The following is an 18,973-nucleotide window of genomic DNA, read 5'->3' as shown; positions in this document are numbered from 1 at the left end:
ATTTGGTTTCATACTAGGTATTTCTACTGATGGACAGTTCTAGTAGGGGTGAAAAAATTTTATGTCTCTCATGCTCTGTTCAGTAAGAACACCACAGATTGTGACAGTCTGTAGTGACTTTAGTAGGGAACCAGCCTTGCTCTTCTTTTAATCCATTCCCAAATTCACAGCTGTTTACCCTGTCTGCTGCTCAGAGTGCCATCTCTGTTACAGCAAATAAAAAAACCTGTTTGAACTGGTGCTTTCTGCGTAAAAGAGAAAGGTATTTCTTCGCAAATGTCCCCCTGGGGCATCTGGGTTGAGCTTTTGCTGATTTTTGCCTCTGTTCTGTTGTGCAACAGTGATTGGAGCTTGGCTCTGTGCAGTGAGAATGCTTTCTCTAACTGGGTTTTACTTTTATCTGCAGCTCAGCTCAGTGCCGCTTCCTTTGTGGCACTGAATCTGCAGTTGTCTATGAGGAGAACCCGTTATTATTTAAGTCTTATCCACTCATTGCTAGGATTTCAACATACGAGGAGCACTGTCCTCCCTTACACTGCAGAAGTCAAAAGGAGCTTTAATAGAATTTCAGGCCTATGTAGCATAAAAAGAATCCACCCAATATTTCCTTCACAAATCAGTTACGAAAATTAAGGCATGCTTCTGGAGAGCTTGCTGGTTCCTAATCCCCCTAATATAGCATGGATTTGCAAGAGGAAATTATCTTCAAGGATATTAATTTTGATTTAATGCAGTAGAAATCAGATAGAGGACTGCATGGCCCATCCTGAAAGGAGGTTGTAGAGAGGAGGGTGCTGGCCTCTTCTTCCAAGTGACAGGGGACAGGACAAGAGGGAATGGCCTCAAGCTCCGCCAGGGGAGACTTAGGCTGGACATTAAGAAAAAATTCTTTACAGAAAGGGTCATTGGGCACTGGCAGAGGCTGCCCAGGGAGGTGGTTGAGTCCCCTTCCCTGGAGGAGTTTAAGGCACGGGTGGACGAGGTGCTGAGGGATATGGTTTAGTGTTTGATAGGAACGGTTGTACTCGATGATCCGGTGGGTCTCTTCCAACCTGGTTATTCTGTGTGATTCTGTGATCCCTTCTGAGATTCCAGTCAGTAGGTCTGCTGCCATAAACTTTAATTTACAAGCAAAGCATCCCATAGATGCCTTCACATGGACCTTTTAATTAGGTGTTCTGATCACCTCCTCTGAAGAATGTTCCCTGTTCACCACAGTCCTGCCATTTTAGTTATCCTACAATGTATCTTTGAGTTTAGTGTCCTGGAGTATCTCTGTCTGGCACTACTGAGTGCCAATGGTCTTCTCATTTGTTTTTAAACGGACTAAAGTGCATTCCATTTCTGTTACTCTATTTCAGTGCTTTTTCCCACACTGTAATCCCTCTTCTAAATTAAATTAAAAAAAAAAAATAAAGGCATCTAACTTGTCATTCATTCTTTTTCCCAAGACCAACAGACTTTCTCTAGTAGCTTTCTGTCTTGACAATGATCCTTTCAGTGTAATTTCTCAAAATTAAATATCATTCTTCCTCTTCTTAGCTCCTGTTGAGGTATGCTTTCAACTGTTTTGCTTTAATCTAGATAGGTTTGGTCCACAGCAGTAACTTCGACTAAGAAAGCAACCTTCTTTCTATGTATGCTATTATAATATGCCTGCCAAAGAATGGGGAGGATTTGTAGTTTGGATATATACGTGATTAAAGAGTTTTGATTCCTGAGTCCATTTGGCCTCATCTCTTGAATTTGCTCTTAAAAGGCACCATACTACCAGATGTATGATGGTTTATTTCCTGTACTTCTGCCCTGTTTTGGGCATGTCTGAAACTTTGCTTTGCTCCTCCCTGTAAGGGATTGAAATTACTGTGTAATAACACGTTCCTCTTCCATACATCCACTGAAGGAGCACTTGTGGTTTAAAAGCAAGCTTGGGAATTAAAGGAGCAATAAAAGGTGGGAATAGGCTAGCTTGTGGGTTATACAAGGAATAGTTGAGAGTCTGGCAGCTGAACAGATGAGCTTATGGATGTGGTGGTAAGTATACCTCTTTCCTATTACAAAGAGTAATGAGAGGCTGAGGAGAGAAAGAATAGAAAACTAATAATAATGACATATGAATACACTCAACTGTGAAGCGTAGTTGTATCTGTCAGGAAGAAATTGAAAACTACTTCATGATAACTTATAACATTGTTCCATACATTGGTGGTGAGTTTTTTCTTTTGCCCAGGAGTTGCAGAATTGTGAAATTTGCCCCCCAAACATCTGATTGTGCTGTAGAGTATTTGGCTTCTTAGGTACATCAGAAATTGAGTTTTCAGTCATCCAAATGTAGCTTTACAAGGAAAACATACTACTTTCGCAGCTAATGGCATAGCTTGATGTGATAGTGATGAATGAAAGCTTGGAAAACAAAAGGAACTGAAAAGGGAGAAATTGCTGGGAAAAAAAAAGTGATGTTAAGGGGAACATATAACATCTGGCAGTTGATCTAAGACAGTAGCTACTGGGGTCTGAAAAGAAGTTTCTGTTGAGGACACAGATGTCCTCTGTGAGGAATGAGCATCCTTTTGAGGCCTTTCTTGGGTGTTTTCAGGGCCTGATAACGAAGGAAAGATGAATATGTGACCACTTATTTGAGACCATGGACTGGGACATTCACTGTCACTTTTCATGATACAGACATGATGTGATACAGACACCAGTGAGCTCCTCTCTGGAAAAGCACATCTCGTACTGACCATGCTTCTTCAATAGCATGACCTAAAATTGGAATAACTGTACAAGAGGGCAACATAGTCTGTCTTATGTGATGAGAGAGACTGACTTTCTTTGCTTATCTCTAGCTGCTGGGTAGAGTGTGAAAGAATTTGATTGCCATCTAGAAATACCTTTGGAGGGGAAGACAGATGAAAAGAACTGTATAAGCCAAATAAAGATGCTGCATAAATCAGTAGGTATAATTTATCCTTGAAGACATCATCATTAGTTATTAGATATAGATTCATAACTGTTGGAGCAACAATGAAACTGTTATGGAAGAGCTTCTGGATGGAACATTAGCTCAAAGCAACTAAGTCCTTTTATGAGTTTAAGACATTTGAAAAAAGAGGGGTATAGAATGCCTGCAAAGCACCTGGACTTGATGGAAATGGCTCTTTTTGTTCTTGATTAACGACAGGCAGGACATGGGGTTTGTACAATTTCAAATAGCTAGGAGAGTATTCAGAATTTCTATGTGTGAAGAAGTCTGTAGCTTTCAAAAGATAACATACCTTAATAAAATTCAATTTAGTACCAAAATGTTTAGTACTTCATCCTCATTGGTAGTCGCAGGAAATAAAGGCTATAATGAGCACGGCTCTCCCTGTCCCTGTCAAAGCTGGTCCCTCGAGGTCAGTACTAATGCAGAGTGCTTGGGCTGTGGGTACAGGGTCAGTATTCCTTCTGAAATTGTTCTGTGAATTGATAAAAGATTTCCTCGCCCCCTCCTGAAAATGGATAGGCAAATCCAGCACCATTTGTGAGCAGGAAAATTAGTCTTGAGCTGAAATAAATACTGCTGTAGTCTATCCTTGAGAACTCCCAAGGCAAAGGAAATATAGTGTAATTGTGAGTCAGATTCATGTGTTATAAATGCAATTCTGATTTAAACCTTATTCTAAAAATCTACATTAGTCTTTAAATACAGAATTTCAAATTACATGGTAAAGCATTTAATTTTCTTAATTTAATTTGCAGTACGCTTTGATCATACAGCAGGAGTTAGACAACTGCTTTCTTGCACTATCTATTGCTTCTACATTCAAAGATGAAGTTTTATTAGTGTCAGTCTCCAGGAGAAGAGTCTTTATTTTTAAATTGAAAAGTATGTCACTTATACATGAAGTCATGCTAGCTTCCTCAACAGAAATAATATTCATCTAGAACAGATATTTAGAAAACAAAGAAATGACCCTCATCCCTGAAAGCTGGAGAAACATCTTAAGTACTTCTTACTCTATCTGTTTGCTATTGACATAGAAACATTTCTTTCTCTCTTCAGATCAGACAAGAAATATAATTCTAAAGGCAAATAATTATTTGCTAGTTGTGGATTAGTCTGTTTCGTGATTTCACGTAGAAAGGTTGTCTTGTAGGAGAATATTGTGCACTAAGCAGCTGAGTAAAGAGTCAATCTGAAGTCAAGCTTAGGGTCTTTGTAATTGCTGTGTGTCTGTATGTGTGTTTTTATACTTATGGGGCAAGGGTGTAGGCTGTGCCTGATCGTAGGACAGCACATTTGGTTCTATGACTGCAAAATGAGCTTTCTTTGAATTATTGGATCTTGAGCTGCCAAGTTGCATTAAATAACCTGAATCAAATACCCAGAAGTATGGATTCTAGACTAGAGTGTATGTAATGTTTTAACAAGTAGTTTTAAATGTAATAAGTGTTGACCTCCTTATTGCTGATGAAATATTTTCATACATATATATGTGAAATACATGTATACAGACACATGTTCTTTGGCTGTTTTTGTTCCAAATTAAACATTTGCTTTGCAGATGTAATTTTTACTTTGCATATCATCTGTACTGTGCACATTTTGATTTATATGGACCTGAATGTTAAGTATGGGGTTTTTTAAAAATGTTCTTAAAGTACAGTTGGGATACAGAATTACAATGAAGGACAAGATAGGAATATAAAATTATTCTGATAAATAGAAATACCTGTCAGGAGTGGATTTATCCCTCAGGAATGTTGTAAGTAATGTTTATTCTGCCTTATGGCCTGGTGATAGACTACGTGACCTTTAAAATTCTCCTCAAACCTTGCTTTATGATTCTGTGATCAATTCATCTTGATGTTTTGCAGCTGCTGTACATATTCTATAGATTAATTTCTTGCTTTTAATACTTTAAATGATTTTTAAATGTTCATATTTTGCACATGAAAAACTTAAGTTACATTGAAAATTTATTTTTATTTCTTTGAAGATGGTAATAGTAAAGGACACAGGTCTTGTGTGGCTATTTAGCAAACAGATATTCTTTCCAGCCTAAAACCCGCTACAATGCTGAATTTCTATGAAAAGTTACAAGGCTGTAAATTACTGCTCTTTAACATAAAGATATCTCAAGTTTTATCTGCTGTTGATCTAATGTTATTCTCATTAGTTGTAACAACTACGAGATAATTGACTTCATTTGGAAAAAGAAATCCTGATTCTCAAAGTAGTTTTAGTAGCATTCAGTTTGGAGTCAGATTATTCTTTATAGCATGTTGAAGTCATGACAAGGTGGTCTTCAGCTTGCAAGTGTAATTTGGTCTCACAAATAGGTAATCTTGTTAAAATATTGTCAGGTTAATCAAAAATGACTTGTGTGTAGTAAACCCAGTGATTACTAATCAAGTATCAGGTTAGGAAGCTTTAGCAGCAATTTTTAAGTCTTAGATAATTTCCCATTAATCCTGGATGGAGTGACTCATTGGATTTGTGGCAACATTAAAAGCCTGAACAGCCTTCCAAGACTGGATACAAATGCAAACTAAATTATCACTACAAACTAAAGCATCTTTAGAAATATGTTTTCACAAACCTTGACATTGTGGATTACTGTTTGTTATACTTAATATGCAATTAATTGTTCTCTTACCCATGTAAATTTTTTGTTGTTTTGCCACTCTTTTTTATTTGTAACTATCTTGCCTTTTTATGTTTTATTTTTTTTAAGAAATAATAGTTAAAAAAGATAAAATTCTAATGTAGTCTCTATATAACTGTTATCAATTTAAAAGACAAGTATTACATGGTATATTTGTGGTGAAAGGTGTTTCATTTAGCACTTCTGTGTGTTCCATTTGAAAGATAACTCTGAATAACTGTGAATTTGTTAGAAAATAGGGTCAATTTCTTTTATAATCATACTATTATCAATATTGGCTCTATAAGTTATTGAATAGATGAGCACCCTGAAATGGTGAAGAACAAAAACTGACTTTACACAGAGCCACCTGGAGCTTTTCACTCTGCTCACACCTTTTGAAACTTACATCATCTTATTTTCTTTCAACAGAAAGCTTTTCTTCACAGACTACGGGAACGCTGCCAAGGTTGAGCGATGTGACATGGATGGAATGAACAGGACATGGATAGTACACTCTAAAATTGAACAGCCAACTGCTCTTGCACTAGACCTCATCAATAAATATGTATACTGGGTTGACATATACCTGGATAGTGTGGAAGTTGTTGACTATCAAGGGAGAAAGAGGCATACAATAATTAAGGGCCGACAAGTAGGTATTTATCTGCCAATTAGTAAATAGTAATGATATCAATAAATGAATATACGTAATGTAACAGTAACAGTAATTTCTGATTTTTTTCTTTTTTTTTTGTTCAAGTGCCTTAGATGTTAAAAGATGTTTTGTTTTATTCGTTTTGCAACTTCCATGCAGTATCTCATTAACAATGCACCAGGGAAGTCTCGCTCCCCATTGTAGAAGACTTTAGGAGGGATAAATATGGGGTGATGGAAAGATGCTAGGAGATAAATAGTTAATGACAAGAAGGTGTCCTTGTCAATTCAGGAAGCAGAGACTAAAAGGCACAAGAACGTGACAGAAACAAAATATCAAAAGCTATTTACCTATTGGTTCAGACCAACCTGGATGCCCTTAAATCATATTTTGTTGATGACGGTAATTTCCCAGCTAATCCAGATGTTTGGGGTCGTAAATACAACTGCTGAGACTGTGTAAGTCTTTGAGCAGGTCTGTATCAATCAAACTGTAATTGTAACTTCAGCTTGGAGAGCACAGTAGTAGGCAGCGAGGGAAAAGAAGAGTTCCCTGGGAAAATTAGGAAAGACCAAAAACCAGTAGCTGGTTGCATCTTGGACTTCCAGAGCTTGGTATCAGTACTATGGTACATCTGCTTCTGTCTGATGTTAAACAGAGTGTGTAAAAGTGTCCAGACAGAATATATTCTACCTGTTCTACTCCTTTGTTTCCTTCCAAATGATCACTGTGTTTACCAAGAGACCACTAGTTAGCATAACTACCATTTAAAATAGGCAGCAAATATCACAAGAAATGGTCTAGTTCACTTGGCTACATAGCAAACACCTTCCTATTTTTTTTATCAATTTACTCATAGTCTTTAGGCAGTTATTTTGGAACAACAGGTCTTGTAACTTCTTCTTTTCTTGTAACTAAAAAAATACTTTTATAGGCTTATAATTGAGTTGTAGTATTGTCATAGGACAGGGGGCCTTTATCCTCTTTCTGAAACACGTCTCAAAAGGGGATTCTTTATCAAGTTCAGAGGGGTTTTTTTTCTTCTCTAAGCTAAGAAAGGAGAAGGATGCCTCTTTCTTTCAATATGGATGAAGGATATTAAACATTTTGGGCTCTCACTTGGTCGCTGCTGTCGTAAAAAGAGAAGAATAGTTGTCTTTCCACTCAAATGGAAAGTTGATAATTTCACTATGTTTTGTGTCTGCATTCACCAGGGTTTAGAGTGACTCTTACTCCAAGTTACTCCTCATTAGTTGGAGGAAACAGCAGACCAGAAAACCATTCTCAAAAATTTTTAGGGATTGAAGTTATTTCATAAGAACAAGCTTATGGAAAGACATGCTTTTATGATTGATAACCTGGGTCATTTTAAATGGACTGTTCTTTGTAGCAGGCTATGTTTCATGCATGAAATAGCTAGAAAGCTTCATGAGATGTGAAAAACAACATATGCTCGATTTAAATACAAAAAATTAAGTCACTATAAAATGCATTGTAAATAGTTTAAATATAGAAAAGCTCTCCTGGGAGTTAAATAATAAAGCTTTAAACTGAGTACAAATGGAAGTAGGGAAAACAGGATTATAATGCAGAGTAGAATTCAACAATTTGGTACAGATGTATCATTTTCAAGGCTGTTCTCCATCTTGTTATAATTGGAATGAATTTCTATTTGATTTTAATTTCTAGGTGTATATATATATGGGGGTTTTTTTATGATGTATATCTGGATTTGTGAGTAAATGAGCTAAGAAAATACTTTGTGGTGACCAGTTTATTGATTAAACTAATAAGATATTCAACCTGTGAATATCTGAACATCTGCCAACAAATTCTCTTTAATTTGTTCAGCTTTCAGAGTTGTCAATGAGACACTTTGTTTTCTAAGTCTATAAATAAAGCACAACTGCTAGATTATGGAACACTTCATGCCTGAGCTGTGATCAGATGACTGAATAATGTTAGGTAATTTTTAATCAATGTACCAAGCACTTCGCAGAATAATGCTATTTTAGAATTCAAGTTTTAAGAAAGTACCATGTGACCACAGTCATGTACAAATCCACCAACACAAAAGAAATGCAATCGTAGCTATGGGAATTTGTTTTATCCATTCATTTACTTAAGAAAATATTCAGTGGGCATATCTTGCACTCTTTGCTTAACATAATGAAAAAATACATAAGTTCAACATAAAAAGTGTGTTTTAAATATCTGTATGTGCTGTGTTTACTAGTTCAGTTAACTAATAGTAACTAGCATTTTCTTAGTTGTTATTAGTCAATATTAGTTAATACTAAAATAAGCTGTTGCGCTTAAAGAATGTGGAAGTTCTTTATTTAAAAGACAAACTGGGAAATTCAAAGGATAAAGTAATTTGGATTGCTAAATGTTTATGAAATGTTTATGAAATTTTCTTCCTTTCTTGTACAAAGCTTATAAACTTCAGACTACAAGAACATGAGTTATACTTTGTGTTTATTATTTACAAATATCTATTAACTTATTCAGAAATCCTTTTGTGCAGTTTAGCATGTATAAATGACAGTATTGTTTGGTGTTTACAGGTTATGAGATATACCTGAAATATTCAGCTAAAATAATTAATCATTTTTTTCTCTTTCAGATTAGGCATCTTCATGGTTTGGCAGTATTTGAAAACTATTTATATACAGTTAATTCAGATAACCTGAGTATTTTACGAATAAATAGATACAATGGCACTGATGTTCAGTCTCTTGCAAAACTTGACAATGCTAAAGAGATCCGTGTATACCAGAAAAGAATTCAAACAGCGGGTAAGACCTAAATTCCTCTTTCTAGGAAACGTCAAACCAGGTATTAGGTAGATACGTGGTTTAAAAGGTTCTTCCAGAAAAACGTATCAGAAGATGAAGTGAAAATTTTTCATTCTGCCAAAACTCTGTTCCTTCTTGGTCTGCCCCATTTTCTTTGTTTTCTGGCAGTTTTCCTACATCTCTAAGCTCCTAACGCAACCGCTTCCTGAGCATTCAGCTGGTAGAACCACCAAGGAGCCCTGGTCTGCAAGTTTTTTACTTCACACACACAAAGCTTTCAGAATTTAACACCTTCAAAACTGTTAGGTGTCCAATACCATCCACATGATTTGGTCTCAGACCTCAGAGATTCCTGGTTACTCTGGGCCTGCTTTTCAGACAGACAAAACTCAATAAAGCCCTCATTTTCAGGGTTGCGAAAAAAGCATGGTAGATGTGAGCGGCTAGCCTGGTGAACTGCCAGCACAGCAATTGGTGAGGTGAGATAAGAAATTGCAGTTTTCCTTAGTTTATATAAATATCGTCTTTGCCTTCCATAAAAGGACTCTTCATTTTTGAGTCAAATGAAAAACTTTATGTAATCTCAGAGCTGTTGGTCAAATAGCAATTTCTGAGGTCCTTAGTCCTGTGTGACTCTAATCGTGGCTGTGGCCGCGTGCTTTCTGCATTCAGAAAATCAGCGATTTGGGGGAACTTTGTGTAAAGATAGTGAGATCTCAAATGTGGACAGCGATGCTTTCTGAGAATTTTTTGATGTGACTGACAGCAATAAACCGTTTCTATGACTGCTTGGACAGAAAAGCTAACACATCAATTCTGGTGATAAATGTCAATGTGATTAAACAGACTGAATGCTCTAGAGAAGTTTCTGAAGTGGGAACAAACTATAAATTGATGTAGGCTGAGTGAACTAATTTTCACCCTCAAGCTGAAGGCATTGATTTGCAGATGTTGGTGACTGAAGGAGGCTGCAAAAACTCTCTACTTGCTGTAGGCTCCCCTCTTGTGCCCCTAAGGGAGGCACAGAGGTTGAATAGAGGAGAGACATGAGCACAGCGTAATCTTTTATTACATCCTGTGATGACTCTATTCCTCTTGCCCTTTGTTCATTTTGTTACTTCTATTGTTTTGAATGAACATGTTTGTTGCTTGTCAAGATTTGCTGTAAAGGCTGTGTCAGCTTGGTAGAGTTTCTGTACAGCTTTAACAATATCGACCCAAACTCACTTGAATACATTTTTTGTTTTTGTTTGTTTTTTAAAAGCTTGAGGGAAAGATAAAGAAGAGAAAAACGTGTTTTGAGCTAAGATACTGTTGATCTGTTGTAAGCCAGCTTAGTAAATGTTGGATAGATGGGGAGACTTTGTTTTCTCGTCATACTTATGTTAAAGAGTTTAAAAAAATGAATTTAGTTTATTAGTATACTAATGTAGAACCATGTATTTGAAAGTATGAAATCAAGGGGAAGGAATTCTTTGGCTTCTTCAGCTGGATTTATAGCCCAGCTGTACAAATATTGAAAAATACTACAAGGCTCATTCTGTTCTCTAGTTTGTGCACAGGTGTCTGCCCCTGAAAGGTGCTGTCTAATGGAGTTGAATGACTAGCAAACTGCGTTGGCATAGAATTCACTCTCTGTTCTCAAAAAGCCAACCAACCAGCCAAATGAACCAAAGCAACAAATAAAAAATGGAAAAAGTGTCAGACGCTCCAGGGGAGTGCTACCTGGCAAATGCTGTGCAGAATCTTATTCCAAAATAAAGTGATTGTATATAATGATGGGTATATAAGATGGCCTTTGGATCACTTGTCTGGCTTGGGTATCATCTTTAAAAAAAAAATAAATCCTAGTTTCTAGTGTAACTATATTCTGGGGAATTATTTATTGTCACATAAATTTCCTTTTTTTCCCTGTCTAAATTTCTACATGCTGATGCATATAATTATCTTGCTTTAAATGGATTTCAATTGTGCTGTTTTTCACTTGCCGTAGTCAGAAGCCATGCATGTGAAGTGGACCCATATGGAATGCCAGGGGGATGTTCACACATCTGTCTGCTTAGCAGCAACTATAAAGCACGGACTTGTCGCTGCAGGACTGGCTTCATCTTGGGGAATGATGGCAAGTCATGCAAAAGTATGTTATTGGAATCAAAGTGTGTTCCAGATGTTAATATATCAGGATATAGTTCTGGGTGTTATTTAACATCCTTATCAATAACAATAGAAAATAAATGGACTCTTTGGGGCTGAAATTTGTTTGCAACATATACCTGATACTTTGCTCATGCAATCCTTTCATTCCCTTAAAATGATTTTGGTTTGGCTTGCTTTTCACAAATTAAACCTGGGAAGCTGTTTAAAGAATTCTAAAAACTGTTACAAGTTTGAAGTTAATCGGTCTTACTCTTTCTTTGCATACTATGACTTCTCACATTGCATAGGCAGATGCTGTTAAATAGTTTGTCACATCTGAGTTACAATCTGATTGTATGGGTAAAATTAGAAGCAGACTATTTATGTGAATAAATCAAGCAGGGTGTTTTTCATAATGCTTTGTGAAACTACAGTTTTGCCGAACATTATACATGATCTGTTGGTCACCTACAGTCAAGCAGGTAGTCCTGAAAGTTTTTGAAAATGCTTACTTTTTTCTGGTTCCTTGATCAAATGATATTGATTTAGTTCAGATGAAAGGCATGCAAGTAGATAGTTTGGATGCTGCTACATGGATATATTTGCCCTCAGTCAAATGTCATATGACTTACAGCAACAATTCCAACAAGGTATATATCTTAAGAGAATGTTGAGGTATATTAATAGTTCTAAGGATATTTATAAGTATCTTTAAGGAAAGAAAATTACCTTACTAAGCATCATTTTTAATTAACCTACTTGATTGAATTGTAAAAATCCCCTCAGAAATGGGAAATAGTGGTATCCACGTTTTGTATCCCAGTATGCAAGAACTGTGCATGTTGATTTCTTGTATCCCTTTCCCTTTGAAAGAAATTTACTGTAATCCTTTGTCTTAATTGTTTCTAAGAAACTTCAGCTGGAAAAAAAAAAAAAGGTGTTTTGTATTTGCTGGAGTTTATGGTGTTGGTAGATTCAATTATTACTTCAGCCATGGTCAACATTACCCTGATAAATCCTAATGAATTGTAAAATTAAATGCCTACAAAGCTATATATGTCCATTTCAAGCAGATCCAAACTTATTTGGTGATCTAGCATGGCTTTTCAGTGTGAACTTTTACAGAAAAAAAATAATTACGTGTAAGCAACACGCTGAAGTAATTTGTATTTTAATTAAGGTAGCATAATTAGCTAGATTTCCCGAGTTTAGATACCTTCGGAATATATATGAAAGTTTAATTTTTTGGTATTGAATAACACTCCTGCTCCCCCACTAATTATGCCAGTTAATTAAACAGTGACATTATGCACCGTAAGGAAGATTAGGCAGCATCAGTTGTTTATGTTTGTAATCTTTCTTTTGCAGGACCAAAGAATGAATTGTTTCTTTTTTATGGCAAGGGACGCCCAGGAATAATACGGGGCATGGACCTGAATACCAAAGTATCTGATGAATACATGATCCCTATAGAAAACTTAGTCAATCCTCGTGCTCTGGACTTCCATGCTGAAACCAGTTACATTTACTTTGCTGATACTACCAGTTTCCTAATTGGACGACAGAAAATTGATGGCACAGAGCGAGAAACAATCCTCAAAGATGGTAGGCAATGCTGATAGTGACATTCTCTGAATGCCACTAAGGAGAGGTTGAACTGACATTTGCAGATAATTTAAGGCATTATTTAAATCTCCCGTGGAAAACAGACCCAAACTAGACTTCAACAGAGTTAGAGATATTTGTTTTAAAACTTCCTGTTTATTTTTCCAAAGTGCAGAAATATCAAGTTTGGTTAAGTTGCTCTGTTGTGAAGTTTTACTTTGCCATTTAAGCTTATACCCACCAGTGAGTAACTGCTACATCTCCACTATATTCTTTCGGTTGTTAGATACAATGGATCCATGGTATAGTTTTGTGATTGTTCACTGAGCCATCCTATGTCCTTGTGGACTTCATGGACTTCTTCCCTCTGACCTGTCTCACAATGTGGATTCTGGAGCTTATTTGAATAGTTTGGTAAAATTGAGACTTCCAGTAGTGCTTGCAAACTCATTAGGAAAAAAGCATTATCTTTCCTGATGCATTTTCTGTTGTATATGCAGAAGCAACAGGAAGACCTAAACATTTTTTTTAAACGTTAATTGTTTGTACCATTTATTATAACAGTGAAAGAAACTACCAACAGTTTTTTAGTTTCTATCTCTCCAACCACACTTCATGATTTCCCCTGTCTAGAATAAAGCCTCATCAAACTCAATGCTGTTTCAGTGATGAAACCTCCAATTAATCAACCCATATTTATTTTTCTTTTATGAAACCTTTTTATGAGCAGCTGCTTCAGCAGGAGGTAACAACTGCCTCAGTTGAAATCCGTTCCGCAGTAATTATTTTCTAGTAGCCAAGAAAATAAGTAGTATGAATATTCATCTTGGCCTTCAGAGAGCTTAATATCTTTACTTCTAAACTGAAGCTCAAGACGCTGAAAGTAACTAGAATAACATTGTTTTAGCACCAGGATTTTCATTCCTTGTCATACATAACCCATGTTTTAATCCACTTATTTCAGCGAAGTTATCTCCAGTTTGCAGTAGTATGGTGCTTGTTTGGTAGAAGGTCTCTCCACAGACCCAAGACTGCACAAAGATCCCTTCATTAGTAGTTGCAAAGAAACAGAAGGTTCTTTATAGTGGTGATTGCTTAATAAAAGGTAGCTAGCTATCTGGTAATTCTTCATTTTACTTTGCATATGGAAATGGATAATATACATCATAGAACTTCTATTGATGACTGTCTTCTACTAAAATCACATTTCATTTTACAGCAAAGTAATCCTAATATGGAATAGAGTAAGGAGCAGACAGTATGTAGCTTTAAACAATACAAGGTAGCACTAAGGGCTATCCTTGCTGAAAGCTGTGGAACAGGTTGGAGGTAGTCTAATCAAACATGAATGAACTTTGTGTACCAAATAAGCAAACTGAAGAGACTCTTAAATAAAGTTTCACTGGAATTGTTACTCTTCAGAAGTACAACATAGCAAAAATTCCAGTGCAATACCTAAAGAGTTTCGGATTATCCGATATTTATTATTGATGGTCCTATACTTATGAAGACCAAAAAAAGTCACTTGTTATCCCCCCACTCCTTCCCCATTAGCTTACATTGTTAGTCAGAACTTTGTGTAGTTTTGTAACTTTAAAGTCTGTTTAAGGAACACTTGTTAATGTCTTTTCATGATTTAAAAAATTAATATGGCCTCCAGCCATACCACCAGAGCTTTTATTCTTGTCAGCTCTCAAGAACTCAGCAGGACAGATTAAATCATTCCTTAGTGGAGGGCTACTACAGAAAATCAGGTGGGTCAGGAGGTGGTTTAATATTCTCTCTGAATATCACGCTGTTAAGGAACATTATCTGTGGTAGGTGTCACTTTTCAGATTGGAAGTTGTCATTTTTTGTGACTATCAGGTTTTGAAGGAACAGACATGCTAGCTCAAACAGCACTGTAACTCAGATAATTACAGTTTGCCTACAGGAGAGCCTGATCCTATGAGCTGTTGACTGGGAATTGAGAACCCTGAGCACCTAACACTGCTGGAGTTTGATTTCCCATATATAGTTTCAGCTGTGACTTCTTATTTTTTACTTTGGGAAACAAACTGCTGTGTAGTATTGATAACTATTTGACAGCTCACAGCATGGCCTATCCTACAGTTGTTGGCACAACTACAACAGCAATGTACTTACATCAGCAACAGGAATTACTATAATTAAGGTTTCAAATTTGCATGTGAAATCTTTTTTTTTATATAAAAACATGGAGCAAATAAGGCATTTAAATATTGTTCAGTTGAAATAACATAGATGCAAACTCTGGGTTTGGTTTGGGTTTTGGTTTTTTTTTTTTAATTATGCTTGTCTTTATTCCCCTTATGTTGTTAGGGGTTGCTGTGAGTCTCAAAGTGTTATATCACTTATTTGTAAATGTTAGCAAAGATGGTCAAGGGCCAGCTTTCTAAACACATGAATACAAAAGTGTCCAGGCTTCAATTGTCCCCATGTTTAAAGAACTATATATTTAAAAGCATCCCCTGGAGATGTTACTTCCCCTTAATTCCTGTAGTTACAGGAATTATAATATAAAATTCAGGTCACTGAAGGTGTTAGATTGTATTTTACAGTTTTTTTAACTGTAACGGCCCCTTAACGGGGCTGTTGCTGAGTGCTCTAAGCTGGGCTCATGCCCTCACTTGGAGGCAGGAACCAGCCCTGTTACAGGGCATCAGCAGAGGTGCTGCTGGCACAGTTCAGGAGATTTGGGGCAGGTGCCACTTGTGAACACTGCCCTGTGTTCAGCAGGGCTTCAGTGTTGGCTGGTGGAGGGGTTCATAGGGTGGTATAACTCCATTCTGCTAGGATAAATGCTCCTTGGAGGAACTAGGGAAAAGAGGATAGGCAAATGACAGACGCTCAGGCTGCTAGAGCCTGTTTACAGGTGATGGAGAGGGACCAGAAAAGGTGGTGGCCACCAAAGCCATGGCCCACACGCCATCCCTCCCATGAGTATTAACAGTCTTCTGGTATCACCTGGCAAATGGCAGGCTCATCCTGTATACGAGGGGGTGACCACAGTTGGAGAAGCATGATGGTGTAAGATAAGCTGCACAACAAAGAACGATGTCTGAAGTTTGAGAGTGCCTCAACCTTCACAACGCTACAGAGGCCAGGAGAGCATGGCTGGAAATTCTCTAGATTCCATCCTACGCCCTTGGACTTTGAGATATTTTTGAAAGAGAAGGGGAAGGATATGATGAAGAGAGGTGGAAAACCTTTTAGAGACCTTATGCTCTCAGTTAAGGAGTTGTGCTCATGTGGGAGAGGTCAGAATTCAGTTAATGTTACAGAGTAGTGTCTAAGCTCGAGAGAAAAGATGTTGCTTGGAGAATTGTTTCACCACTTCTCAAACCTTGCGCTGTGTGGAATGTACACTGGTGACTCATTTTGCTTCTGGATGGAGCTCTACCACCCTCAAACTTGTGAGCCCGTGGGTACGTCCAGGAGTAGCATTGTTTTTTGCTCATGTGTTGCTCACTGTAGTAATAGTTTGGTTATATACTTAGCTATGGAGAATAATTCAGACTGTTGTGATGTTCTTGCTCCCGTGTTTTGCAAGGTCAAGGGACAGTGGAACAAGTGTAAATGCCCCTTTTGAGTATTTTTTTAATAAGAATGAAACTTGTGATTTGGGCGAAACCAAGATAATTTAGAATCTAGAGCTGATCCTGGAAGCTATTCTTGACTGAGCGATATTGCTAATTAGGGTTAAAAGCAAGTAGAGTTTTTTTAAATAGTGATTTGCCCAGGAATAGCATTCATTTACATATGACGGCTTATGGCTTAATACTTAAGTAATATGACCTTTTGTATGACCTTTATATCTTTTGTAAGGTGTTTTCAGCACAGACTAATTCCGACAAGCACAGCAAATATATTTGAGATTCAAGGAACACTCTAGTTTAGCCACACAGACCACATATTGTCCATTGCTTATACTACTGCATAATGTTAGAACAGAAACATATAAATTAATCTTTTATTACTGTCTTCTCTCTCTCAACAGACCTTGATAATGTAGAAGGCATAGCAGTGGACTGGATTGGAAATAACCTTTATTGGACAAATGATGGCCACAGGAAAACTATTGCTGTAGCCAGACTGGAAAAAGCTGCTCAGAGTAGAAAAACATTGTTGGAGGGTGACATGTCCCATCCTAGAGGAATTGTTGTTGATCCCGTCAATGGGTATGAAGTAGACTAATTTACATTATTAATGTGGGTCTTTGTAGTATAAATATGGGACAGAATTTTGCTTGGGATTGGGGTTTGTAGAGTCATCGAGTAGTTTGTAATTCTACAGTTGTCTAAAATATTTGCAATTCCTGCCCAGCATTCTTGCCTGAAAACTTCAGAAGGATGTGTATGCCCAGACACCGTTAAATCTATGTCGAGTTAATTTGAATGTGATTCACCTCATTCTCAAACAAATTGAGTTTTTCAGACCTGTATGTATGTTAATATTAAGTGAACTTTATAATGCTCTCCTTTATTTCTCCCTTTGTAAGTCTCAATTTCTGGAAATAATTATAACCGTATCCTTGTATGCATTTGTTTATAAAATAAGTGAGACAGATACTTTTCATTACACCCAAGCATAATTAAATGTGATAGGCTGCATAATAAAATGAATGTTATATTAGCACAGAATAGTTGTGGTTTACCTAAAAATTCACTGTTAATTCAGGAAATTGTTGCTGGTGAACGATGTAGGCAGGTGATCCTAGTGTAGCTGGATTGATTACTGTCTTCCTACTACTAGAATATATTTATACTATCAGGTTTTCACTTTTGAGCTTGTCCTTTGAACAGAAGTGGCTGTGGAAAGGCTACAATTAATTAAGATCAGACAGTAAGGATGTAAAATCAGACCACAAAGCATAACTGTACCTACAATTACTTTGTTAAATTTTCCAGTTCAGTAAATGCATAGCACAGGAAATAGTGTATGAAGATCTATTGTCTGGAAAGGCCTATTATATAGAACGCTTCTGTGATAAAATAGTGTGCCCTTCGTGATTATACTTCTCATGGAAGCTCTTCCCAAGGGATAGCATTTATTATGATGTTTTAATTATGTTTAGAAAATATTGGTCTCGATTTACCAGTGTAGAAACATTAAGTGCCTTTTGAGATACAATTAAAGCACATTAATGTAAATGTCTGTTACTGTAAGCATGTTTTAGCTTGTGACGTGATAACTAGAATAAGTACAGACAAAAAGTTAATGGAGAAAAGCTCAGCAACTGCTATTAAGCAGTCATGTAAATGGATTGGAAAACATATTTGTTCTTCCAATAAAATAAATACCATATTGACCTATATCTGTGCCTGAGCTGTAGAACATACTCAGGTTTTAGAATTCTACAACTAAACCTAGTGTTGTTTGAGTCAAACATGCAGTGAAGTTTACGAGCCTCACGGATAAAAAAGAATTGGTTCATTTTCTTAGTATGTATTTACAAAAATAATTAATGAACCCAAACCAGCCTCCTAGTGGGTGATTTGGAAAAGACAGAGAAGAAACAAAAAAAGATAGATTTGCGTATCAGTAAACCTGTGTAATGATGGTGCAATTCTTTCTTTATCTTTTCCAATTTCTTATACAAAATCCCAAATTTATGCTTGCACAGAAGCGTGTTTGCATAAAACTTTGGCCAATAGTTTTTGCATCATTTACACAGATTTGATGAGAAAACTGTTTCACTTTGGTGTTTCATTCCTTTGTAAATTTAGAATTTAAATGCCAGGACTTTATTCTTCAACATACAGACAGGTTAAGTGTGTTATGATCACACAAGGTATTTCAGATATTTGTAGAATTTCAAAAACGTAAATCTTCAGAAATCAAAGGTAAGGCACATAAATATCACTTAAATTGTAACAAGTTTAACAAGTAGGATTCATTTAAGTTCCATATGATGTTCCTCTTCTACTTAATGCTTAATAGTTAGAGTCCTAGAATTTACTTTAAAAGTGAATGTCTACTAACTAGTAAATGTATTCAGGATATTGATGTCACTGTGCATCTCATGATCTGAAATTTAGACACTTCATGGACCACATACAGGATTCAGTATTTCTTACCAGGAATCAGGTTTTCTTTTTTGGGATTAAAAAAAAAAAAAGAGAGAG

General features: G+C 36.5%; 1 protein-coding gene across 1 annotated transcript in view; it reads left to right on the top strand.

Moving 5' to 3' along the window:
- LRP1B (LDL receptor related protein 1B) overlaps positions 1-18,973 on the top strand; it is a 699,724-nt gene that overhangs the window by 428,421 nt on the left and 252,330 nt on the right. Inside the window, exons 8-12 of the mRNA XM_069861579.1 lie at positions 6,063-6,285; positions 8,915-9,086; positions 11,080-11,223; positions 12,591-12,827; positions 16,846-17,026. Coding sequence (XP_069717680.1) covers positions 6,063-6,285; positions 8,915-9,086; positions 11,080-11,223; positions 12,591-12,827; positions 16,846-17,026 — 957 coding nt within the window. The remainder of the gene's footprint in view (positions 1-6,062; positions 6,286-8,914; positions 9,087-11,079; positions 11,224-12,590; positions 12,828-16,845; positions 17,027-18,973) is intronic.

Source organism: Phaenicophaeus curvirostris, chromosome 7 (genome assembly GCF_032191515.1).
Source record: "Phaenicophaeus curvirostris isolate KB17595 chromosome 7, BPBGC_Pcur_1.0, whole genome shotgun sequence".
NCBI classification, from domain to species: domain Eukaryota; kingdom Metazoa; phylum Chordata; class Aves; order Cuculiformes; family Cuculidae; genus Phaenicophaeus; species Phaenicophaeus curvirostris.
This window is presented reverse-complemented; position numbering and strand designations above follow the sequence as displayed.